Below are 26,120 nucleotides of genomic sequence, written 5' to 3' on the forward strand. Positions count from 1 at the left end.
CTGAGCAGAAATCAAATAACGTGATTCCTTTACAAACCCTCCAATAGCAATGCTCTGAGGGATGTTACAGTATTTAAAGGATTTTGTCAAGATTCTGGAACAGCTTTTGCAAGTCCTCTCCCAAGATTGAGAATGGAAGATAGAAGTTTTGGTGAATTCTGCAAGATCTAGGAGATGTAGCACTGTATTTTTGCCTGAAAAATGCTGGACATCTTCAGGTCTTTTGCCTTTATTGCTTTGTGTTCCATATCTGTTACTCTCATATCCTATTTCAGTTTTTGTGATTTTGTAACAACTGGGATCACAAAAAAAGCTTTAAGTGTTTTTTCATTAATTGAAAAAAAAAGCTTTCTAGCTCCTACTCTTGAACTTGATGAAATATGAAGGCTTTTCTCAGTATGGCCATTTATTATTTTGGAGGTATGTGTCATTTTCATAAGTGCTCACAAAATACATATAGGATTATTCATTATTGATTATTCTTTAATAGAAATATCTACGGTAAACTTGTGATGAAAATTATTGGAAACTTCCAAGTGGAAATACTGTTCTTGATTACCCTCCCCCCACCCTCCTTCACTGTAATCTGTTTATGGAAAAACAAATGTGGAAAAACAAGTTTTAAGAATGGGTTAGCTACAAGAGAAGTAAATAAATACAAACTTTTGTCTATCTGAATGAAGCTTTTTTTGAAAGACATAATCATTTATTTGTGGGGCCTTATATTTTAAAAAAGCTCTAAAAGAAATCCAAAAAGATCATAACCAGAAATAATGACATGATATTTACCAGATACATCTTTCCGAATAATGCCTTTTTGTTGCAGATTTTTGATACTTGCTTGCAGATATGAAAACAAATGTTTTTTTCGTTCAAGAAATTCTTGTATTGCATCTTTTTGTCCTAAAAAGAAAAGAACCATCTTCACTGAAGTATTAAATTCACATGAGATGTGTTTATAACAATATCATCTCCCACCAGCGATCTGAAGTATTTCACAGTAGCTCACTGGAAAAAGTAGGCATACAAGAAGAACCGTGTTTAGCATGAAGTGTTTTACTCTTAGACAGTTGAAACTGATTCTACTTGTCTTCCTCTGTTGCTCTGTATGGAACTCCCCCAACAAAGCTAATCTCTTTTAGATGTAAAAGATGTAATCTCTCCCCCACACCACCATTTTCACATCAATCCTCAAGGCCCATCTTTTCTACAGAACATATGCACAATTTTCTACTTTAATTATATGGCTATAACTAAGCCTATAACTAGCTTGCCTCCAATTTCCTCCTCCTCCTTTGCTTTTTCCCATGGTGACTTTTTGACTGTAAGCATCTTGGATTAGGTATCTGTTCTCAGCAAGCTTTAATGCACATTTACAAAGCAATATTGACAAGGAATAAACAAATAAACAAGGAAGATCTAGGTGTGAAAAATATAGTATTATTATAATGACAGTGCAAGCTATAGAAGAGAACTGGGATAAATATGGGTGCATTATCATCTGAGAATAAGTCACTATAAAATGATGAAAGGTCAGGTAGTGGAGAAAGATCTGAAATTTAACAGGAAGATACAATTTTACTATGGATTATAAGTAGCAGAGGCATTGGTTTTAGGGTAGAAAAGTTATTATAGTTATTTACCCTGTATATCATGAATGTTTTGCCTTCTTCCACCACAGGATTTTGGCATCATGATTACAAAGACAGTAGTAGAGAAATAACTGTTGATTTAATTCAAATCTTAAGACTATTGATAATTTTTATTCAAACAAAAAGGGAGCCTAAAATTAGTTAAAACACAAAAATTAATTTGGACATAGGTCAATGGAGTGATATAGTTTAAGACCTTAAACTTTACAAAGACCACTTAATAATACTCCAAATTATCAGCATTAGCAGAATGAAAAAGATAAAACTATTTTCAATGAGCCACTATTTCACCACATGATACCAATACAAAATTAGTATATAAAAGGAGAAAAAACTAAATAAAGTTTCAAATTATGGACATGGTCTAAGCTAATTCAAGTATATGTCCATGCACACATTCTAAAAAGCAGCAGAATTTGATTTATTGGTTGAACTTGATGGATACTGGATTCATTTTTATACATTAATTCCAAATAACCTAATATTATACAACTGTTTGTACTTACTATCAAGTATATTGTCTTTTAAATGTTCTCTGGAATAAATTATGTTATGTCTTTGAACTGAACTCTTACTTCGTTCGTTTATATTGTGCATTCTTCTTTCTAGAAAAACAATCAGATTGTAATAAATAATAAAGAAATAATGTATTTAAGATATTTTTCCTCAACAATTTTATATTTGTTCACTAAATAAATTGTCCTTGTACAGGTTATCTGCCAAAGAGCTTTTTCTTTCACCATGAAATACATGCTTCAAAACCTAATTTTGTACTTACTCATAACATCCAGCTGATTATCTGAAAGAGCCCCTATTTCTTCCAGTTCATACAAGTTTGATTCTAGTGTTGAAAGCACCAGCAGCTCATGTATTTTTCTCTCTAGAAATTTAGAAATAGACATAGTCAACAACTGAAAACTTTTAAAATATTATATTTAAAACGAAGACCAGGTACTAATGACTTACATTTGAAATGGAAGACAATCTCTGTATCTGCATTTATCAACATAGTAAAAAAAGTAACCTTTAACTTAGAAAATACTGTACTGCATGAATATATGTCATGAATTGTTGCTGAAATAAGAAAAAAGCTCTATTTATCAGAGCAATCATTAAAAAAAATGTTTTGCATATATGGGTGCAGGTAAGGAAGGTGCCCTATTACATAAGAATGGAAGAGAGTATACTTTTGCCCTTCTAGTCCAAGAAGTTCTGCAGTGTTGAACAAACTTTGAGGACTGTGAGCATGTTGCTGTTCTACACAGATAAAAAATGGAAACAACTGCCAAAAAGGCTACAGAAGAGATTACAGCGTGTGTTGAATGAGAACAAATTAGAAGGGACTGTTTTTGCAATGAAATCATTGCCAATCCAAACTCATTTTGCCAATCTTTAAAACCGGACTGTAAGGCCTTAACTTTTTCCTTGAAAGCAAATTTATAAACTGTTAGTTCTATAGAATGTTGACGACCAACAGGAAGCTCTGGCGTGGGCTGGTCCATGAAGTCACGAAGAGTTGGAAGCGACTAAACGAATAAACAACAACAACAGTTCTATAGAAGATTATGGTAAATAGAAGTCTCATGCATTGGAGATAGTCAAGTGAAAAGATTGTTCTAATAGGGAATCTGGTGACAAAGTAAGCAATTCAGATGAGATTGTAAAACTATATTTGGTAAGAAAGTAATGACTGGTCATATAATGACTTCTTTGTTATGGTACCAAACAAAAGAATGATCATAGCTCAGAACGAAAAGCTCACTAGCCCTTTGGACAGAAGTAACTGGTATTAAAAATGCCATCTTAAAGAAATGTAATAGCTAGAGTTCAAAAAGTTGAACTCAATGCAAGAAAGAGAGACATGTGGTTGCCCTCTATTTGGAGAAATGGAGAAAACCCTGCCTATGTGGGATCTAGATCTAGATACATGCTGATCATATCCACAGAGAGTACAAGGATCCTGGTGAGGAGGAGGAAAGCTAGGAACAGATACAAGAGAGTTTCAGTCCAACGTAAAAGGAATGTATCCCTAAGAAAACCTGGACTCCTGCTGTTCTGCAGCAGAAGTGGTGTCAGTGAGCACTGTCCTTCAAAGCAAACAGATCTATGGTTGGGCAACCTCACTTTATGAAGAATACTGAACCACTGAAGACTGTAGCATTCACTTATGGAATGTCAGAATGCTATTCTGTTCAGGATATTTGTTACATTGTTTTCTATTCCTGTAACATGAATAGCAAGCCTTGTGTGGTGCAGAGTGGTAGGCGGCAGAATTGCAACTGAAACTCTCCCCACGACCCGAGTTCGATCCCAGCGGAAGCTGATTCTCGGGTAGCCGGCTCATGTCAACTCAGCCTTCCATCCTTCCAAGGTCGGTAAAATGGGTACCCAGCTTGCTGAGGAAGGTGACGACTGGGGAAGGCAATGCCAAACCACCCTGCTATAGTCTGCCAAGAAGACGTCGCAAAAGCGGCATCCCCCCAAAGGGTCAGACATGACTTGGTGCTTGCACAGGGAACCTTTCACCTTTAACATGAACAGCAGAAAGCATTACACTGTGAAGGCTGTGCCAGTCCAAGCGTTGCAGCTTTGCTATCATGGCGCTGTCAATGGTAATATTTTTTTATTCCAAAGAATAGGCCTGAAGAGTTAGGCTAATAAAGATGGAGGAACCTGACATGAATGGATGAATGAAACCTAACAGTTATCTTGGAAAGGAATAGGGTTTGCTGAACTGCCTTTACAGAGTTCCAAATCCAGTAATACTCCAATAAAAATAATAGACTGGATAAGATATAGTTGAGACTACTTAAGAGGGACTCTGAACTTAAGAGTTTCAAGAACTGTTAGTCTTGTATCTGGTCCAAGAAAACAGAACATGACTATACCAATTCTCAATACATGGACAGATGTGAATTCCACTGAGGCAAAGCACAACCGTGACCATAAGTATGCTTTTTATAAAGACTGTCATTCTGGTAGAAAGGCCAAGGGCGAGATATGCTGGTCCATCAACTAAGAAATGTGGATAATAATAATAATGTTACAGTTTAATGCAGCTATGGAAGCATCATGTAGATTGATGGCTCAGAAGCAGCAGAAACAATATGCTGAACAAAGCCACTATCTGTATGGTGGAAGTTAAGTCAAGTCTCAAAGATTTAAATGGGACTCAGTTCTCCATCCTTCTTCTCTACCAGGAAGAATCCTAAAAAAAATTCACAAGGAAGATTAGACTTGTGAACAGGTTTGATTGCTCCTTCTGCAGGAGCTGTGCAAGTCTAGAGCAAGAGTGGAAGGAGACTGCTGAAGAAATTGGATATAATGGCATAAGCTGAAAAATGATGGATAAAACTGAATAATCCAAAATAATGGCTTTTTCCATTGAAGGCTGGTAAGGCTTTTAGTCAGAAGCAATGATTTTGTATACCATCCTATCATTTCACTGCTTGCCCTGGGGGACTGCCTGAAGATGTGGTGAATCTTCAGATAGTTGGTGAATTAGGACAAATCAAAATCAAGAAGAAAAGGGATCAAAAGTGTTGGCAGAGTGCTAGAAAGCATTTGGCCCAGGAGAGATCAGAAAAGTCACGCACCAGGCATTTTTATTAAAATACATTTATTTACAGAAAGCACAAAAACATATTTACAGGCTTCTGCATTCTCACAGGTTTTCTGAGAGCTGCTTACTCTCTACATGCCTAAAGAGAAGGAACTGAAAACTAACAAGCGAACTGCTCTCGCTTCAGGCAATTGCTGTCCTAACAGTCAGGAATCACACTGAGACGAGGAATAGGTCTCTAGTGTTTATTACTGCTACATAAGACAGAAAATCCTAACAAACTGAAGAAGCGTGGGAAAAAACCAGACAGATAAAACCCAAAACTTAAGGCGGGTCTGATCTGTGTCTCTTTGAATGGCTGCTTAATTCCTCAGTACTACGCATGTGTTTTCCCCCCTCCTGCTCGCCATCAGTACTCATGACATCACCCTCCCCTCCAGATTCACATTCCATTTCAGCCCCCCCCCTTCCAGAGGTCTGATAAGAGTCCATCTCTCCCTCCAAGCTCCCATGGGAACTGGGCAACGATGGAAATTCTTCAAAGGAAAACTCCTCCAAGGACGAATCAGTGCTGCTCTCCAGGTCTGATAACGCTTCTGGCCCAGGTGGCTGCTGCTGGAAAATAGCTAGATAATTAGAAGATTCTTCCCCCCTCCCCCTTGGGAAATGCAAGCCTGAGGTGGAGGGCTGCAGCTCTCCCTCCTCCTCTGTTTCTGGTCTCAAGGCTTCAGGCAGGGGTGGAGGGTGCAAACTTACAAACTCCTCTGCTTGGGATTCCTCTGCTTGCTCAGCCAAGTGAGGAATCTCTGGTAGAGTGCGAGGCTTGAGTTTGTGAGGGAAAAGCTGATGGAATCGATGAACCAGCGTTGGTGCATGTACATCTCTGGCATTCTCTCACGTGCGCTCTTCCTCAGGGTACCCTTTCCAGTGTATGAAATATTGGATGCCCCTTCCCCTCCTCCTAGAGTCCAGAATTTCCTCGACTTGGTATTCCTCCTCCCCCTCCACAATTACTGGAGGTGGGGGGGCAGTTGCGATCGTAAGGCACTTGGGGGAGGGTCCTTGGCTAGCAAGGCTCTGTGAAAGACTGGATGGATTTTCATGGATGCTGGCAGCTTTAAGCAATAAGCCACTGGATTTATCTGCTGTACCACAGTGAAAGGGCCCACAAACTTAGAGTCCAACTTCTTGGAGGGCCTGGTAGAGGTCAAAAACTTGGTAGAGAGCCACACTCTGTCTCCTACCGCAATCACTGGCCCCTCTTGTCTGTGAGCATCTGCAGCTCTCTTGTAAGCACTCTTTGCCCTGTTCAGCTGCTCCTTTAACAACTCCTGTGCGGCTTGTTGCTCTTTAAGAAAATCAGCTGTGGCTGGAACAGCTCCCTGCTGGGAGGAGGTGGGCAACACCTGAGGGTTAACCCCATAGAGTGCTTGGAAAGGAGACATCTTGGTAGAGGATTGCACAGAGTTGTTATAAGTAAATTCTGCCATGGGGAGCAGGTCTGGCCAATTGTCTTGCTGATAAGTGGTGTAACACCTGAGATACTGCTGTAACCATTGGTTAATTTTCTCAGCTTGCCCATTACTAGCAGGATGATGCGATGATGATAGGTGGATCTGGACCCCTAATGACTGGAAAAGGGCCCTCCAGAACCTGGAAGTGAACTGAGGGCCTCTGTCACTCACCAAGTGATTTACCATGCCTCTATACCTAAAAACATGGTCCATGAACAACTGCGCTGTGGCTTGCGCAGATGGGAGGCCCTTGCAAGGAATAAAATGAGCCATTTTAGTGAAAAGGTCCACCACCACTAGTATGGAAGTCAGCCCCTGGACCGGGGGTAAATCAATGATGAAATCCATGGAAATTGTATCCCAAGGCCTACTGGGGGTGGGTAGGGGTTGCAAGAGTCCTGTGGGCTTCCCTGGGAGAGGCTTGGCTCGTCTGCAGGTATGACAAGAAGCAACGTAACCCTTTATGTCTGCAGTCATCTTAGGCCACCAGTAGTCTCTCAGAGCTCTATGGAGAGTTTTGAAAACACCTCCGTGGCCTGCCGTTTGATGGTCATGGCAAAGCCTCAGTACTTCTTCCCTCAATGAGGGGGAATGTATAATCGCCCGCTATGCCAGAGGATTCCTGCCTCCACATTAAAGGGGGAGGCAGTGTCTTGTGGGCCCCTCTGGAGGTCATCCATCCTGGCCCTGGCATACGGGTCCTGTTGCTGCTGAGCTCTGACTCTTGTAAATAGGTCCTCTGCTTGTCTGCCTGCTGCTAAAATCTCTGTCTGGTTCCCCCTCATAGACTGCTGAAAGTTGTGAGGTTGTAATATAGTAGCCTGTACCTCCTGGTGAGTAGCGGGGGTTGCCTGAATGGATCGAGACAGGGCATCTGCCAAACAGTTCTGTGCCCCGGGAACGTAAGAAATAACAAAATTGAAACGGGAGCAAAACTGGCTCCATCTGATTTGGTGTGGGGTGAAGGATCTGGTGTTTTGTAGAAGCTGTAAATTCTTGTGATCAGTGCAAACTTTCACAGGAAAGGTTGCACCTTCTAGCCAGTGCCTCCACTCTTGAAATGCTGCTTTAATTGCTAGCAACGCCTTGTTAAAAACATCGTAGTTTCTCTCTGCTGGTGAGAGCATGCGTGAAAAAAAGGCACACGGAAGCAATGTATTCTCGGTTTTGTTTGTATATTGCAATAACACCGCCCCAGTGGCAATATTGGAAGCATCTGAATGCATTATGAATTGCTTCGTGGGATCAGGGTGCTTTAAAAGTGGCTGGGATGCAAAGAGTTGCTTAAATTCTTGGAAGGCTGCTTGCTCTCTCTCCCCTCAAATGAATTTTGACCCTTTCTTCAAAAGTTGTGTGAGGGGTTTAGCCCTGTCACTAAATTTATTTATGAATCTCCTGTAAAAATTGCAAAACCCTAGAAATCTTTGTACCTCTTTCACATTTCGGGGGGGTTGCCAAGAGAGAATTGCCTGGACCTTAGAAGGATCCACGGATATGCCTTCTGTTGATATTTTATAGCCCAGGAAATGTAATTCAGTTAAATCAAAGGCACACTTCTCTAGCTTGGCGAACAGCTTGTTCTCTCTCAATCTTTGTAAGACATTACGTACATGGGTTACATGAGTTGTAGCATCGTCAGAGAATATTAATATGTCATCTAGATAAATGACTAGATACTTATCTAGTAAATCAGAGAAAATTTGATTCATAAATCGGGAAAATATGGCTCCTGCATTAGACAAGCCAAAGGGCAAAACAAGGTACTCAAATTTACTAAACCTGGTATCGAAGGCAGTCAGATATTCATGCCCCTCTTTCATCTGGATCAGATTGTATGCATTCCTGAGGTCCAACCTAGTAAAAATGCATGCTTTCTGTAAGTGATCCAGCAGATCAGATATTAGCGGGAGGGGATAATTTTCTTTTATCGTGAGTTTATTGAGGGAACTGAAATCGTGGACCACTCTCATGGGTACCTCCTGGTTTGCCGGTGCCAACGGGTCAGGCTTCTTTGGTATGAAGAAGGTAGGAGCAGATGCTGGGGAAGTAGATGGTCGGATGAAACCCTTTTGGAGATTAGAATCCAAGTAATCCTTTAAGGTGGCTAGTTCCTTGGGGGACATGGGATATTGTTTCCTTGCTGGAATCCTGGCTCCTGGTATCAACTCAATGATGCAATCGCAGTCCCTATGGGGGGGTAGTGCTGTGGCCTCTTGTTCGCTGAAAACATCTGCAAAATCTGCATACTTGGCTAGCAACTGGACCCCCCCTGCTTCCGTGACTGCGTTGGTTGCTGGAGAGAGGAGAGTGGCTTGAATCTTGTGGTGCTGGCATTCCTTAGCTGGGAAGGAGATTGCTCCCGTAGTTCAGTTCAACAATGGGTTGTGGATCTTCAGCCAAGGTGTGCCCAGGACTATAGGCACATTAAGTGATGCCATAACATAAAGTTGGATCTACTCAGTGTGATCTCCCGTTGTTAGTTGCAAAGGTTCTGTGAACCTTCTAATCGGCCCTGCCTTGAGGGGCTGGCCATCAATGGTCTCCACTTCTATGGGACGTGGCAATTCTATGGTCGGGATGTTGAAATCTTGTACAGTCTGTACATCAATAAAATTGGTGGAAGCTCCAGAATCCACGAGGGCCTCTAGCTTGACCTGGTGCTCTGGGTTTATGTGCGTTATGACTGGTAAGTAGTAAAAGGATTGCCAGGAATCCTCGGAATGAGCCCTTCTTAATTGATTGATGGTCTCCCTGCTGAGCTCTGTGGAGGGAGACCAATGGAGTTTCCCTGGTTGGAAGTAGAGGCGGAGGTGGCTCTTGGTTCAGCTGCTTGCCCTGGGGGTCTTACGGAATTTGCTTGGCTTCTCGCTGGGCAAGCTCTCATCATGTGCCCCTGGACTCCGCAGTAGAAACAGAGGGTTCTCTCTCTCCTTCTCTGTCTCTCAGCCTCAGAAATAAGCCTCCTGCTCACCCCGATCTGCATCGGCTCCTCTGGTCCTGAATAAGGAGATGCTGCGGAGAGAGCTGGAAATCCTGGAAGTGCCCTGAGGCCCCTGCCTCTCCCCGGCTGAATCTGTCTGAGCTCTTCTAGCCTGGCATCTATGACCACAGACAACTGATATAAACCTTCTAGGGTAGCTGGTGTTCCCTGGCGCACTAATTCATTTTTAATTTCTTCATCCAGCCCGTTTGAATTGGTCTTTCAAGGCACTCTCATTCCAGTCCAGATCTCCTGCTAAAAGCTTGAAATCAGCAATGTAGATTCCCACTCTCTTGTTGCCTTGCTTGAGCTTCCGAATTTCCCGGCTGGCAGTGACCTCTCTGATTGGGTCGTCAAAGTGTGCTCGGAACCCTGCCAGAAAATTCTGGTAGTCGTTGAGAATTGAGTCATTGTTCTCCACCATGGGAATAGCCCATTTGGCTGCTAGGCCCTTTAGCAGACTTAAAATGAAGGTGACTCTGGTTCTGTCTGTGGGAAACTCTGCCGGTCTGGTGTCGAAAAACAGTGTGCACTCTGTAAGTTCTCAACTGTCCTGCTTCTCCTCCAAACCTCTCTGGTAGACTGCCCTGGGATCTCAAGACTACTGCCGGAGCTGCTGCTGCTGCTGCTGCTGGCACTGGTTGTGGGTTAACCGGAGCTGGTTGTTGTAACTGCTGTAGCATAGCTGCTTGTAATGTGTTGATCTGGAGATCTACTTGTTGGTGTTGTTGCAGGGCTGCTGCCAATTGTTGGATGGCTTGCTGAATTTCCTGGTTTTCCGAAGACATTTTCCCAAATGTCTCTCCTTTATTTTTCTTTGTTCCTCCCTCTTTCAATGGGAGTAGGAGTTTGTTAGGATTGATGTCCTAACAGTCAGGAATCATGCTGAGACGAGGAATAGGTCTCTAGTGTTTATTACTGCTACATAAGACAGAAAATCCTAACAAACTGAAGAAGCGTGGGAAAAACCCAGACAGATAAAACCCAAAAGTTAAGGCAGGTCTGATCTGTGTCTCTTTGAATGGCTGCTTAATTCCTCAGTACTACGCATGCGTTTTCCCCCCCGGATAGAGGCCCCCTCCTGCTCGCCATCAGTACTCATGACAATTGCAACTATTAACACCTGAAAAGAGAACAATTAAATTCAAACTCTTCACCTGGCCAAAATGATTAGTTACCATAGTAACCTTAATCTGTAGCAGAAAATAATATACCAATAAAAAGTCCAAAGATAAACAAAAATTCAACAGAGGAAATTCAACAGAGGAAGAACCAGATATTGCTGCAATGCCAGTGCTTGAAAGAAAACTTGGGGGACAACTGAGAGCCAAGCCCAAGAACATGTGCACTGAGGTACAGAGAAAAAAATCCTCTGCAGCTACAGAAAAGTTCCAACAGAGGCTCTGCACAGAAGCATCACCATAAATGTACAGAGATCACAAAGAAGAACGATTTGATTTAAAAAATGAAATAAAAATTACACTTAGATACTAATATTTGCACCCCAGGGGTTTATAATGTTTCTTCCCCCCACCCCCCCCAAACAACATCAAATAACAAGAGTTACCCTTTAAAAAGAGCTGCAAAGAATGTATTAGATGATGGCAATGTTCTTTCTGGGACAGATGATGTTAATAGATTGTCCTACAATTTTATTTTAAACACTTACCATCAGATATTTTCATCAAACCATTTTCTAAATCAAAGTTTTGTGCTTGTTCCATATCTTGAATAATTCCATGCAGACTGTCCACCAAAGCTCTTTTTTTCTCAGCTAGCTGTTGAACTATCTGCTCTGCATAAAAGGAATATCCATGTTACTATTACAATTTTAGAAATGTACCCTACAGAATTAGACAGCAAGGCAGTATCTAGAGCTAGGATATAACACATTAAAAAAGACTGAAATAAAACACATTAAACACACACAAAAAAAGCAAAAACTCAATAGCAGCAATGACACATCACTAAAATGCTGATTCAGCAGGAATTGGGGGGAAATGTAAGTTTTTTTTTTACCATGGCTGTAATAAGCATCACTAGTAGCACAAAAGGTTCTAATTAGATCAGAAGCATACCAAGAGTTGACCTATGGGCTGGTCCCCTCTACTTCTAGTAAGATGCCTATATTTTATTTATCATATGGCACATTCACATCACAGTTCAATATAATAAAAACACAGGAGATAAAATACAAGATATAAAATATAGAGTATAAAATTATAGACATATCTCTAGGTTACAAATATAATTTTTACTTCATTTGTCATAGCCAGGAAATCGGCGAAATCTCCATTATAGGCTCTATTTTGGCACTCTGTCACTATACGTTGTGTTGTCAAGATGCCTATCTCTTTGAGAGATTAAAAATCAAGGGAAGAGTATGCTTTTGTTTTTCATATCTTCCTGAGCAATACAGGGATGGAAGAAAGTTAGAACCTCAAATGGGAAGATTTGAAATACAAGTTCTAATTCTAGCTACATTACGTCTAGTGAGGGACAAAAACCTTCCATCAGAGAAAGTCCATTTTTATCAATTCCTCATTCTCCCTGCAGGTGCCACTGTTTGCTGAAAAACTGCACCAGAACAATTGGTGGGCCCTTATGAGTTAGGAACAGATTAATCCTATCTCATCAAGCCTAGATTAAAAACATTTAAGTCATATGATCCCTGCTTTCCTGGGCTATAGGGGGAATTAACCATCGCCGGATGCTTCCCCACACCAAACTAAGAATTATTTTTGTCACCATCAGTACTATCTCGTGGACCAAAAATGCGCTTTAAGATTTTACATGTATCCTGTGCCCTTGCACTTTGTCTTTTCACCAATGTTATATCCCTCCCACTTTTGTGTAATCCTGCTTTACTAGACTAAAACAAAATATTGCTGAGAAAACAGGAAAGTACCTAGCATATTAACATACTAAAAATTAATTACTTACCATTATCTGGCTGAATAAATGCAGTGGTCTGCAAATCTTTCAAATCTTTCATATTTAATTCCATATTATCCAAATACAACCTTCTCTTCTCAGATAATTCCTCTATTTCTATAAATGGAAATATTTTAGAATTAGCCTAAAGGATTGAAAATATTGTTATGATCTTACCAGGAAGTTTACCTCCTGTTTGATGTGAAGAAGGAATCCCACAGGAAGAAAAGATTTTATTCTACTTAGCTCTTATTTCTGATACTTTCAATTCCTTCCACAGCAAGCCTAAAACTACTGTTGCTTAAGGGGCATTAAACTGGATGATCTCAATAATACCTCTGACTGTGGCATCTAAAAAATACTTCTTTCAATAGTGAGGAAATACAGACAAAACAAACACAAGATTTCAGTTCTGGTAGAATAGTGTATATGGATGTTATTCTTTCAGACATGAGATAAATAAAAAGGTTTATTTGTGAAGCACTGTGCATCTGATAACAACTTTAATTCTGTACTTACCACTGGGTGTTAGTATTTCAGCTTTGCTTGATTCAAGTTTCTGTATATTTTGAATATTTTGTACAATTCCCTCTAAGGCTAGAGACAAAAGCTTTCTTTCTTCAATGAGTTCTTGTACATTTTGCTCTAAAATTGAAATATACTTCATGTTAAGCATAAAAGATGAAAGTAATTTTTTTTGGCCTTTTAGAAAAAAATATTATAAATAATGTTACAGCTTTGGGGAAAAATGAGCATTTCAGTGTACATTTGGCTATGAGGAAACTAAAAAATTATTAGCTATGTTCTTTCCCTTCAGATATACCAGGAGGAATACAGTAAACTATACTACCAACAATATCTATGATTCACATAGAAATAGGCTTCTTGGGCTGTAACCAGGGCAGTTGGATATATTTAGAATAAATGTGATCGTATCTTACAATTAACTGTTTTTGACTTTTAAGCATTCATGCAGGCATGCTAACTTCTACCAGCTTAATAGCCTCACTAGGCTTTACATGGCATGGCAAGGGCATATTTCAAAAGAGAGCAGGGACAGGAACCATTTTTAGAGGAAGGTTCAAGGTTTTTAAGGGTCTTCAGAATTTGCAAGGCTTTAGACATCCATTTTGGCATTGAAACTCCCTCCAGCCTCAAGAAACACCTAATAAGAGCCCACATTTTTAGTCTTGTCTACTCCTGGGTGAGGAGTACAAGGGAGATGGGGGCCACTTGCAGCTCCTGGGCTGCACTGTCTCAAGCAAGGAGACAAGATCCTTTGAGTTGTGAGTGCAGACTAGATCCATATCCCTCTTGGCTGATCAGGCCACCCAGGAGATGAACTGTGGTTGGGGTTAGGCAGTGGTGAATTCATCCTTGAGTAAGTGGGTTGTCCCTCCTGTCTTGAAAGAGGCAATAGCATACCTCTTCCTCAAGAAACTACCAAAGGGCCCTGGAGGAAACAGATTATCTGGATCCTTTTCAGTTGGATTTCAGACCAGGATATAGCACTGTGACAGCATTGATCATGCTTGTAGATTACTACGAACTATGAGTCTGGTGGGACTAGGATGGGGTGGTACAAATCTTTTGACCTTCCTTGATCTATTGGTGGCTTTCAATCATGCTATTCTTCTCGACTGACCAGGACTTGGGACTGGGGAGCACTGTTTCTTTGGCACAGGTTCATCTTGTGAGTCAACTGCACCCTGTCCTGGACTGGCAGAACCTGCTCACAGTCACTTATGTCTTAGTCACTTCTCATCTGGATTACTGTAACGTGCTCTGCATGGAGCTGTCCTTAAAGACCATTTTAGTACAGCTAGTTCAGAATGCAGCTAGATGAGCACTAACGGGCACACTTCAGTATACCTATGAAACTCCTCTATTCCTCAAGCTGCATTGGTTACCAATGGGCTTCTAGGTACAATTCAAGGTGCTGGGAGTCACTGATAAAGACTTACATGGACATGTGCCTAGTTATTTACAGGACTGCCTTATCCCAATTATCTCTGCTTGTCCTGTAAGATGAGGCAAGGTGGTCATGCTCCAGGTCCCACCAAATTGGTATTTAAGTGCATTTTCCCGCAATGCTCTATATCTAACATCCATCCATCCATCCATCCATCCATCCATCCATCCATCCATCCATATGGGTAGGTATCTTTATTCTGTACACCGTCTAGAATCTTTGAGTTTGCAGCTTATAAAGCTGAATAAATAAATTCCTCCTATAATTTATATATGATACTACTTTAATAATAATACTAGAAAAAACACACTTTCACAGTTTAATAAAGTTAAAGGCCTGCTGAACGGAGTTAAAATTGGGAATAAGAATGACCTGGGAGCAGACTGGTGGTGACCTGACATCCACAGTTTCCTTGTTGACACTGCAAAGTTCTATATTGGCCTAGCTAATCTTAAGATGGCCATTATTTCCCTTTCTTTTTCTAGTGAATACAAAAAGACAGGAGCAGCTATGGAATAGGAGGGAAAAACAACATAGATCCCCTAAAAAATTAGTTTTAAAGGTCAAGACCCATTGAAAAGTAACAGGAGAAAAATTACAATTCTCCATTTTCCAGATCAAGGAGAGACAACAAAGCACTAGAAGTAGCATGATCATCTGTCTAAAGTTTTTTTTTTTTAATCTTAGTATTGATCTGGAAAACTTGCTTTTTCAATTACAAAGAAATGCATCCAAGGATGATAGTAAATGTGTGTGTGTGTATGCCTCCTAGTCAGTCCCTGCAGTTTTCATGGCAACATTTTTGGGAGTGGTTTGCCATTGCCTGCTTCCTAGGGCTGAGTGTGTGTGACTGGCCCAAGGTCACCCAGCTGGCTTTGTGCCTAAGGCAGGACTAGAACTCACAGTCTCCTGGTTTCTAGCCTGATGCCTTAACCACTACACCAGACTGGTCTCAATAGTAAATATAAGGATAAATTAATTAACATAGTAACATTTTTATCCCTTTTTAATAATTAAAATAATTTTGAGATTGTTACATTGGTTGTTTATAGCTGTACATAATTACTGTAACCATTTATTTATTTATTTATTTATTTATCAATCAATCAATCAATCAATCAATCAAACTTTATCACTGCGCATCTCCCTCCCAAGGAGGGACTCTAGGCAGTTTACAATAAAATGGAATTAAAACCAGAACAGTTATAAATACAGTAAATACAATAAAAGTAAGAATGAGATGGAATCTAGATGGCTGAGAGTTCATTATCAGACTATGAGTACAGCAGGTCCATCAGAAGTCACTCTAGGGCGCTAGCCATCCCCAGGTATGGCTATTCCCCCTCCCGTTCCAAGCCTGCTGGCAAAACCAGGTCTTTAATATTTTTCGAAAGTTCAGGAGCAAGGGGGCCTGTCTCACCTCTGGGGTAAGGATGTTTCAAAGGGCAGGAGCTACTGCAGAGAAGGCACGGTTCCGAGACCCCACTAGATGGAATTCTTTTATAGATGGGGTCCATAACATGCCCTCCCTGCATGACCGGGTTGGGGCAGATCAATGTAACAGGGACGAGACAGTCCCTCAGATATCCTGGTCCCATGCCATGTAGGGCTTTAAAGGTAACCCACACATTTTGAATTGGACCCAGAAGCAGACTGGGACCCACTGCAGCTCATACAACTAAGGTGTTATATGTGCAAACCTTGGAACACCCAGGATTGCCTGTGCGGCTGCATTCTGGATCAGTTGTAGCTTCCAGATACTCTTCAAGGGTAGCCCCATGTAGAGCACGTTACAGTAGTCTATATGGGAGATGACCAGGGCATGAGTGACTGTTTGAAAGGCCTCTTGGTCCAGGAAAGGGTGTAACTGGCGCACAACACAAAGTTGCACAAAGGCCCTCCTAGCCACGACTGCCACCTGCTGCTTGAGCAGGAGTCATGAGTCCAGGAGGACCCCCGAGTTACGCACCGGGTCTGTCTGGGGCAGTGCAACCCCATCCAGCACTAAAGATGACAATTTCCCAGAACCCAAGGTGCCATTAATCCACAGCCACTCCATCTTACTAGGGTTCAGTTGAAGCCTGTTGTTCCCCATCCAGACCCCCACAGCCCCCAGGCACCTGGAGAGGGTGGTCATGCCATCACTTACTTCACTTGAGATGGAGATACATAATTGAGTACCATCCACATATTGATGATACCTCATCCTATGGTGATGGATGATCTTGCCCAGAGGTTTCATGTAGATGTTAAATAGGAAAGGAGAGAGAACCGAACCCTGCGGCACCCCACAAAGAAGGGGCCGCGGGCTGGATCTCTTGCTCCCTATCAACACCAATTGGGACCGGCCCTGGAGGAAGGAGGTGAACCAGTGCAAGACTACGCCACCCACCCCCAACTCCCTGAGCCGACCCAGAAGGATACCATGGTCGATGGTATCGAAAGCCACTGAGACGTCAAGAAGAGCCAGGATGGATGCACTGCCTCCATCCCGCTCCCACCAGAGATCATCCATAAGTGCGACCAATGCCGTTTCCGTCCCATAACTGGGCCTGAAACCTGATTGAAAGGGGTCTAGATAATCCATTTCATCCAGGTTCCTCTGGAGCTGCAACACCACCACTTTCTCGACCACCTTTCCCAAAAAGGGGAGGTGGGAGTCTGGACGAAAATTGTCTAGTATAGTAGGGTCCAGTGATGGTTTCTTGAGGAGGGCGCACAACAGCTCCTCCTTAAAGACTGCCGGAAATATCCCCTCTCTCAAGGATGCATTTACCATTGCCTGGACCCGACCACATGTCCCCTCCCGAGCTGCCTTCACCAGCCAGGAGGGGCATGGATCTAATTGGCAGGTGGTGGCGTTTACAGTCGGGAGGATCCTGTCCACTTCCTCGGGTTCAACAGGATCAAACTGTTCCCAGATAACTGGGTAAGAATGTTCCCCAGGCATCTCCACAGACCCCGACTCACGCTCAGAGTCCAACTTGGAACAGATCTGAGCAATTTTATCCTGCGGATGCCCAGAAAACTCCTCAGCTCGGCCCTGCAGATGTATCTCCGAATCCCTTTTCCCCAAAAGGGATCGGGTAATCTTAAACAGGGCCACCGAGTGGCATTTTGAGGATGCAGTAAGAGCGGAGAAATACTGACATTTCGCCACTCTTACCACCACAAGGTAGGCCTTAATAGGGGCTCTAGCTTGTGTTTGGTCAGGTTTGGTCTTTGTCTTCCTCCAGCGGTGCTCTAGGCATCTCTTAATCCTCTCCAGAACACTCAACTCCTCTGTAAACCACAGGGAGTGTCAGGTTCGACGGGATAAGAGAGGCTGCATATGTGCGATCCTGTCCAAGGCCCCGGCCACCTCCCTATTCCAGGCAGCGGCCAGGACCTCTGCTGGACCATGCAGCAGATCCTTGGGTATAATCGCCAGCCCCCTCTGAAACTCTGTTGGGTCCATTAGTCGCTGAGGGCAGACCAGTCAAATGGATCCTGCCTCCCTGCAGAGAATCTCAGGCTCACCAGGGCATGATCTGACCATGACAATGGGGAAAGATATACTTCTCCCCTCAGATCACATTGCCACTGCTTCAACAAGAAAACTAAATCCAGGGTGAGGCCACTGTCCCGAGTTGGGTCCCAAATAATCTGAATCAAGTCCATGGCCGCCATGGTGGTCATGAACTCCCGAGCTGCCTCCGAGGCCCGTCCCAGGGACGGCAAATAAGTCTGGGGAACTCCACCACCAACCCTGAGACAGCCTCCAGCAGCTTAAGCAGGAAGGTTGCTACGCAGCAGGGAGGCTGGTACAGTAGCAACACCCCTAACTGTTCCTGGGAATCCAACTTGAAAAACAGGGTCTCACACCCGGTCACTCATGGAGCATGGCCCCTGAAGGCCACTGGAGATACCCAGATGACAACAGCCACACCTCCTCCCCTGCCCTGATGTCTCAGCTGGTGCCACACTCGAAACCCGGCCAGACACAGCTCTACAAGAGGGACATCTCCTTCCGGGCCCAGCCAGGTTTCAGTAATGCACGTATTTATATCTTATAAAACACTTACCATTAGTACTGTCTGGTTGAGCAGCTGCAAGAGACTGTGTTTGTTTCAAGTATTTCAGATTTGATGCCAAATTTTCTAAGAGAAATCCTTTTTGTTCACATAGTTCCTCCAAAACCTGTTCTGAAAAAAAAGATGAATAATCATTTAAGAATAAAAGATTTAGCTCTTCAAAAAATACTTTGGCTTTAGCTATAGACGTTCTCTACTTCAGAAAAGATTTCTTTTCAAATAACCTTTCTCTATATCAGAGAATAAATTTTTGATGAATTATCTACTAGCAAGATAAGATAGGTGCAATTTTCACCCTTCCCTCCTTGGTAGGTGTTAATATGTCACTCACACAAACAAAAACATCAACTTAGCATATTTGTCAGATTCAAATCTGATTGGAAGACTCCCATCTATCTATAAAGTGTTTTGAGACAGTATGTTCCTAGCTACCATTAAAAAATTTCATGTAGATACTCTGTTTTTCCCTTTTTAACAGATTAATTTACCATTAAAACTAGAAGCATATTACTAACAGGTTTTAATGAGAAAGAAGATGGAAGATACAGAGCATGTGGAGGATTATTACATGGATTTCCTATAAAAACACATGAAATTTATTCTATACTTACTTTTAGATTTAACTTTTTCTTTAGTAATACCCAGCATATCTTGCAAATCTTGAATAAGTGCTTCAAGACCAGCAATCAAAAGCCTTCTTTCATTTGTGAGATCACTAACCTTTTGTTCTGCAGAAAATATTTTATTAAAAATAGAAATATACTATTAAACACAGCTTCAAAGTGCTAGAGAATTAACAGTGAAAGGTACCGTTTGCTTTCTGGATTAACTATAATAATAAATTCATCCTCATTCCACAAATTCTTTGTGTAAGTTTTTCATTTTATAACTCAAATTTATGTTTGTAACTTTGATACATTAAGGGTCAATTTCCTTTTTATGACTTAAAAATATACTAGTGAGGTTCACTCAGAATAGAGCTGATTAGGAGTTCTCCACCAAAATTGCTAAGTGATCAGATGGAAGTATAAAATCTTCTATACCGGGGGTCTCCAACCCCTGGGCTGCGGACTGGTACCGGTCCGTGGCCTGTTAGGAACCAGGCCACAAGCAGGAGGTGAGAGGTGGGCAAGGGAGTGAATTTACAGCCTGAGTATTTACAGCCGCTCCCCATTGCTCGCGTTACCGCCTGAACTCCACCTCCTGTCAGAGAAAGCAAGCCCATTGGCTGCTAGCTGCAAATGGCACAAAGAAAAATGAATAAAAGGTCGGGAAAAAGAGGAAGCACTTGAATCATCCCGAAACCATCCCCCTCCCCTGGTCTGTGGAAAAATTATCTTCCACGAAACCAGTCCCTGATGCCAAAAAGGTTGGGAACTGCTGTTCTATACTAGTATCAGGAGTTCCTGTGGTAGCAGGATCTGAATGTAATTTTGGAAGGCCCAGGGAGTGCAGTAAGTGGGATATTGATGCACAATGAATAAAGATTTGTGACATATATGGTTGGGACCAGGATTTTCCCTGCATTTTGGGATGTAATTTAGATATATTCAGTTTTTCCATTTTCCTTCATCAACATGCAGAAACCTACAGAATTAATTTTCAGAAATCATGAATTAGTAGGTTCCAGAAACTGCAAAAGACTAATTTATCAACAGCATCCAGTCCAAACCAGGAGCCATGGGTTGTTCAGCTCTACTCTATACCAACCATTGATGCTGCTTGGATGAGTAGTAGCAACAGTCTGAGCTTCTTGAAGGTTCTTTAAATTTGTCTCCAAATGTTCCAAAAACAATTGTTTCGTCTGATAGAGTGTACTTACATCCTTTTCTAAAAATGAAGGTTAAAAAAAATTAAGCCTTTTTAAATATGAACTTTATTGCTATGATCACAATAAGCTTAAATACTATGTACTGTGAAAAATAGTTTATAAGACCTCTATGTATATGAACAATGCTCCCAAGATAGGACTTGGACAAAAGTCCAGAAATTCACACCAAAGGATTATCACCATGGATTCCTCAAATGCAACATACACAGCCCTAAAGAAAATCTCACATGACTAATTGATATATCACTTGGAGGTTGCAACTGGTCCAGAATGCAGCAGCACCAAGTCATGGGTGCACCATGGTATGCCCAAGTAATACCCTTACAGTGTGAGTTGCACTGATTACCAGGTGGGCTTCCAGGTGCAATTCAAGCTGCTGATATTCACCTATAAAGCCCTTAATGGCATTGGGCCTGGTTATCTGTGGAACCACTTGTCTCTAGTTATCATTGCCAGTCCTATACAATTTGACAGTGCTGGGATAGTTTGGGCCCCCTCAATCAAGCAATGCTATCTTATGGAACTAATGAAGCATACCTTCCTTTGTCATGGTGCCTGCTCTATGGAAACCCTCATTGGACCCATCCCTGCCAGCCCCTAAGAAGGCCCTGAAGACTTTATTCTTTCACCAGGAGCAGGTCCAGGTAGTTAGATGAGCCAGTTGTATCATATGAATTATGTGTTTGCTTCCTGATGTAGCATATTTTATTCTTCTTATAATTTTTTTCTATTCAATGTTTTTAACCTTTGTTAGCCCCTTAAAATTGATCGGCAAATGGCTGACCATTATTTATTATTATTCATTTAATCAATTTATTTGGTCATTTTCAGCTTCCGGTGGGAATGGCAGACTGAACGGCTGTGTTCAGCAGGTGGAGCTGACATCAAGGTAATTTTTTTCGGGCTCAGGAAGGTTTTCCTGAAGCCCAGAAACATTCTCCGGATCAAGGAGAATACCTGGAATCATCCCATCTGTCCTCCAGACGGCTGCTTGCAGCCAGAAGACCACAAACAACATTTTGCATTTGACTGGTAAAAGCCAGCTGGGAGGCAGGGACGTCATCATTTTCCAAACCGTGCTATGCCCTTAAAGGGAATCTAAGACTGGCCACCCCATTTCTAAATCATCAATTTGTATTTTTTTAAGTATGCGTACCCCAAGAGAGGCTTTCTACAGTGAGAAGCTGGTTCTCTTGGTGCTTAACGTTATTTTTGGGATTATTTTTTGATTTTTTTTTTAAGTTTTGGATTTCATTTTCCTTCCAAATATAAAGGAGGATTGACAGTAAACAATTGTCTTCCAGTTATTATTTCTGAATTAAATTTGAAGATATTAGCATTTTCCTACACGTTGAATTGGCTGATTTGAACCTTCAGCATTCTATTTTCACTAACTGTCTGCTATCTCACTTTTACTTTATGTAAACACACTTCGGAACTCTTCCATATCTTTGACTTTTTCTGGTTAAGCTCCTAGGGGGTGCCATAATCTACTGCGTGAGACATGGAGGATTTCAAACATTCTTTCTAACTGACACCAAGATTTTAAACAGATTTCTTCTGACTTCTATCAAGCTTTTATGCAAGATATCCAGGATATTGTGGAAAATATGAGATCTAAAATGTGGCATCAGGTTAGGGATGTGTTGGATAAAATTGGGAATTTAAGAGCAATAGAAAGGTCTTTTTTAAGAGTGAGATTGGGATTTTTATCAAGATGCTGGATGAAGATTGGATAGTGAAGTTGGAGAAATCTAAGGGAGAAAGTGATCTGCCAGCCATAAACAAAATTGATCTTCTGGTAGAATGCAATGAAAACAACCTAGAATCCTTGAGTGGGGCAGTTTGGCTGTTTGATTCTTTCAAGAGAAAAGCTCTGTGCACATTGTGGGGATATGTAACTGCTCTAGTTTATTTTGAAGTGGGATAAAGTGGAAGAATGTTTATCCAGTTTGCTTTAAGGATTTGATTGTTGCTATTTGCTTTTAAAGATTTGGATTTACTGTTTTGAATTGTCTTTGTTTTTTGGATTTATTAAGATTAAAATTATAATTGTTGTATTAGGGTTAAAGAATGTTTATCTGATTTGCTTTAAGGATTTGTTTGATGTTATTCGCTTTTAATGATACGGGATTACTGTTTTGAATTGTCTTTGTTTTTGGGGTTTATTAAGGTTGGGATTATTAAAATTATTGTATTATTAAGTATAATAGCAGACAACTTACGTGCTTTTTAATTTCTTATTATAATAGACAGAAAGGTATAGAATAGTGGTAGGAAGGGAATAATTAAATAGGTGTTATCTTTTGATGGGGAGAAAGATATTTAGGAGGTTTACATGAACTATTTTTTCTTTATTTTAATATAAGTGGGAGGAGTAACTGTACTTAGTGATTTTTATTATGTGTTGAAGTGGAATGATTTATAGAAATAATGTGATGTTTTGGTTTAATATAGAGTAAGAGATTGATTACGGAAATTTGTGTATATCCTTGCTGTGAAAAATTGGAAGGCACATCTTTTTGTAAATTTGAAGTTTTTCTCTTGTGTTTCCACACCTTTTTAGTTTTTTTTCTTTCTTTGTAGTTTTTTGTTTTTCTGTAGTTTTTATTTTTTTCTTGAAAGTTAATAAAATTTACTATTAAAAAAATTATATGATCATTTTCAGGTATCTGAAAATAATGTAGAATATATATTTAAAAATGATCATCTTAATCATCACAATAAAAATCAAAGGAATTTAAGGAGAGGAAGGTGTCATCAGAATTTAAGGAGAGGAAGGTGTCATCAGAATGACAGACCACATGTTGTGACATTACATCACATGTTCTGCCCTTTACATACATGCATGGGACATCAAGATGCACAAACAAAAGGAATGGAGTTTAAGTCATGATACAGGTTGCGTTATTCACCCCCAAGGATTACGATGGATTTAAGGATTTTATTATATTCCTTTTTTTACTCACCAAGGTATTTGATAATTCCTCCTGTTTCTGAAATATAATCTTTCATTTCTTCTACATCTTCCACAACTGCCTCCAGGTTTTCAGTTAAGAGTTTTCTTTGCTCATTTGTTTCCTGTATCTTTTTTTCTAGATTAAAAATGTAAAGCACATGAAAGAAATATATTTATAGAAAATGCTAGAATGTTCTTTAATATTAGCCAATATTAACTAATATTAAGATAAATTTCAAAACCTTCAAAGGAAGGTATCTTTCTGAAGTGACTGAATAAATAATTCTATAGGATTGGATCCAGATGAACTTTTATGCCCACCTATATGGGAGCAAGCAATATTGAACACAATGGGACTTTTTAAGTAGGTATATATAAGAATGTTTTCAGACAATGATTTCAATTGTTCCATCTCTTAACAATAAATTTTATATGGGCTGCAGGTCATGTAGTTTTTCCTGCCCAAGTTTTTCATGGTTTCCTCTGGCTTTTTTTTTAATCACAAAAAAAACTATTAAGGAAGGGAAGACTGAAGCATGATGTCTTTGATGTATAGTGTTAGAAGCAGCCAATCTTAAAGGACTATACAATTCTGATGAAGTTAGTAATTCTTTAGTTCCCATTAAATCAGTGGAATATTACTCACTGATTTCAAGGGAACTAAAATATGGCTAATCCATTTTATGTTTTACTCTTGGTTCTTCTAGTTACTTCCTCCAGATATCACCATCAATCCTGTTCTATATCATGGTCAGGACTGGTCATAATTTGCTCTTACCAGTATGTTCACAGTGCCATCTTGCCTACCCTTCCATAACCTCATTAGCACTGACATTTGGTGTTACTATATTCCATGCCAACTGTCAGCTTCAGGATGCAGTCTTCTTTGCTAACCTGCATGTTCAATGTCTTCCATAGAAGCTAAGGTTACTGACTCGGACCAACTTCATTTTCAGAGGTCATGAAAAGTTATGTAGAATAGATAAAATGGAATGTTTTTGAGCTTAGTGAAAAAGCAGATAGTGCAACCAATCCAAGATCTGATTTTTCAAGATTTTGTGGCAATGCCGCTGACGCTTCCAGTGTTATTTACAATGCCTAAGGACTCCTGGTTAAAGCTATATTTAATACTTCCTTTTTTATTTTTTAATAATTTTTATTGAAAGTTTTAATAACAACAGTAAAAGAAAATACAAACTAAACTCAAAGAGAAGAGAAAGTAAATAAAAAAGAATAAAATGCGTACAGAACGAAAAAGAAAAGAATAAGAGAAAGAAAAAAGGAATATTTAAAGAAGTAACTTTTGATCTTCATCATAAGTAAAAACAAACTTAATAATTCATCACCCCCTATAAAGTTACATGCAAGTATCTCTTCTTTCCCTAAGCTATCCCTTAACCATATGCAAATCCATAAACAATTAACATTTGAGTCCTGGTGTCAGCAAAAAGTCCATAAAGGGGTCCCAGATTTATACAAACATGTCTTATTTTAACCTTGATCAAACAAACCAACTTCGTACTCCTTCATTTTGCTTCTAGCAATCTTAATCTTTAGTTCATTCAGATGCTGTTGTAGGATTTGATCTCCTTCCAATTTTGCTTTTTCCCATCTTGAAGGTTTCTTTAAGGCTTTAACCAACTTCCTTTGTAAGTCCAGGCCTTATCCAGGTCAGTCTCTTGGCTTGTCATTTGTATTTCCACTTTTTTTCTCTATCTTATAGTCCATAATTTGTTTATTTTCCAGTATTTCTGAAAATTCTTTATGTTCTGATATTTCTGTATCAGGCAAAGTTTGTTTCATCTCTTTATCTTGTAAATCTTTCAAAATGTTCTCTTTCACATCAGTGATTTCTTCTTCAGTATCTTTTGAACATAATCTATTCATGGAAGCCAGCATCACTGCTGGAACTGAAGCTATTTTTTGACCCCATTCCTCAAAGATCTCCTGAAGTATTTCAAATGTCATAGCATTTTCTACCATATTGCAGCTTCCAATGCTGACCAAGACAAGATACAGGTTTTTCCACTTTTTTTCTTCTCTTTCTGCCTGGAATCTTTAATCCCCTCTAGTGTTCAGTTTCTGAAATCATAAAGTCTCAAATTTCTGTTTTGACTTAGGATAGGATAGACTAAACAAATTAGTTCCCACAAAGGTTCTGTTTATTTATATAATTATTTCCAAAAACTTTAGACAAAACTCCTAATATTCCATATTTCCATGTTTGTCTGGTCCCTTAATTTGTTTATAACTTCCGTAAAATCAAATTCTTATATAGTTTTTTGCCATTTATTTCTAGTTCTTTAAGTTTTTAAGCTTACAGTTAATTTTTCTTTCATTTAAGAATGAAGGTAAACTCACCAGATGGCTCTTCAAACTTGTCATTTTGAAGGTCTCTAATATCTTTAAGGTAGTTAAATAGGTAATTTCCAAAAGTGACGAAAAAGTGAGGTTAGCTAACTCGGTGTCCTTTAAAAGGCTCCACTACAGTTGAGAGCATGATCATTCCCTTCATCTCCTGGTGCTCAAACCCGCAGGAAACTGCTGTTCTGCAGTCTCCTCATGATGAGCTGTCATTTAGAGCACAGCTGGGTGATCTCCAGTTCTCTCCTTGTCCAGAGAGGTTTCATGGGACCGGTCTAC

The 26,120-nt window shown here is 40.3% G+C and overlaps 1 protein-coding gene across 1 annotated transcript in view; it reads right to left on the reverse strand.

Moving 5' to 3' along the window:
* The window catches only part of LOC134496145 (nuclear anchorage protein 1-like), a 63,339-nt gene that overhangs the window by 29,516 nt on the left and 7,703 nt on the right, over positions 1 to 26,120 (reverse strand). Inside the window, exons 4-13 of the mRNA XM_063301901.1 lie at positions 23,488 to 23,613; positions 20,398 to 20,517; positions 19,299 to 19,415; positions 18,679 to 18,798; positions 13,162 to 13,287; positions 12,652 to 12,759; positions 11,378 to 11,503; positions 2,431 to 2,532; positions 2,159 to 2,257; positions 790 to 903 (exon numbers count right to left, since the gene is read on the reverse strand). Of these exons, the coding sequence (XP_063157971.1) occupies positions 790 to 903; positions 2,159 to 2,257; positions 2,431 to 2,532; positions 11,378 to 11,503; positions 12,652 to 12,759; positions 13,162 to 13,287; positions 18,679 to 18,798; positions 19,299 to 19,415; positions 20,398 to 20,517; positions 23,488 to 23,613 (1,158 nt within the window). The remainder of the gene's footprint in view (positions 1 to 789; positions 904 to 2,158; positions 2,258 to 2,430; positions 2,533 to 11,377; positions 11,504 to 12,651; positions 12,760 to 13,161; positions 13,288 to 18,678; positions 18,799 to 19,298; positions 19,416 to 20,397; positions 20,518 to 23,487; positions 23,614 to 26,120) is intronic.

Source organism: Candoia aspera, chromosome 4, assembly GCF_035149785.1.
Source record: "Candoia aspera isolate rCanAsp1 chromosome 4, rCanAsp1.hap2, whole genome shotgun sequence".
Lineage (NCBI taxonomy): Eukaryota > Metazoa > Chordata > Lepidosauria > Squamata > Boidae > Candoia > Candoia aspera.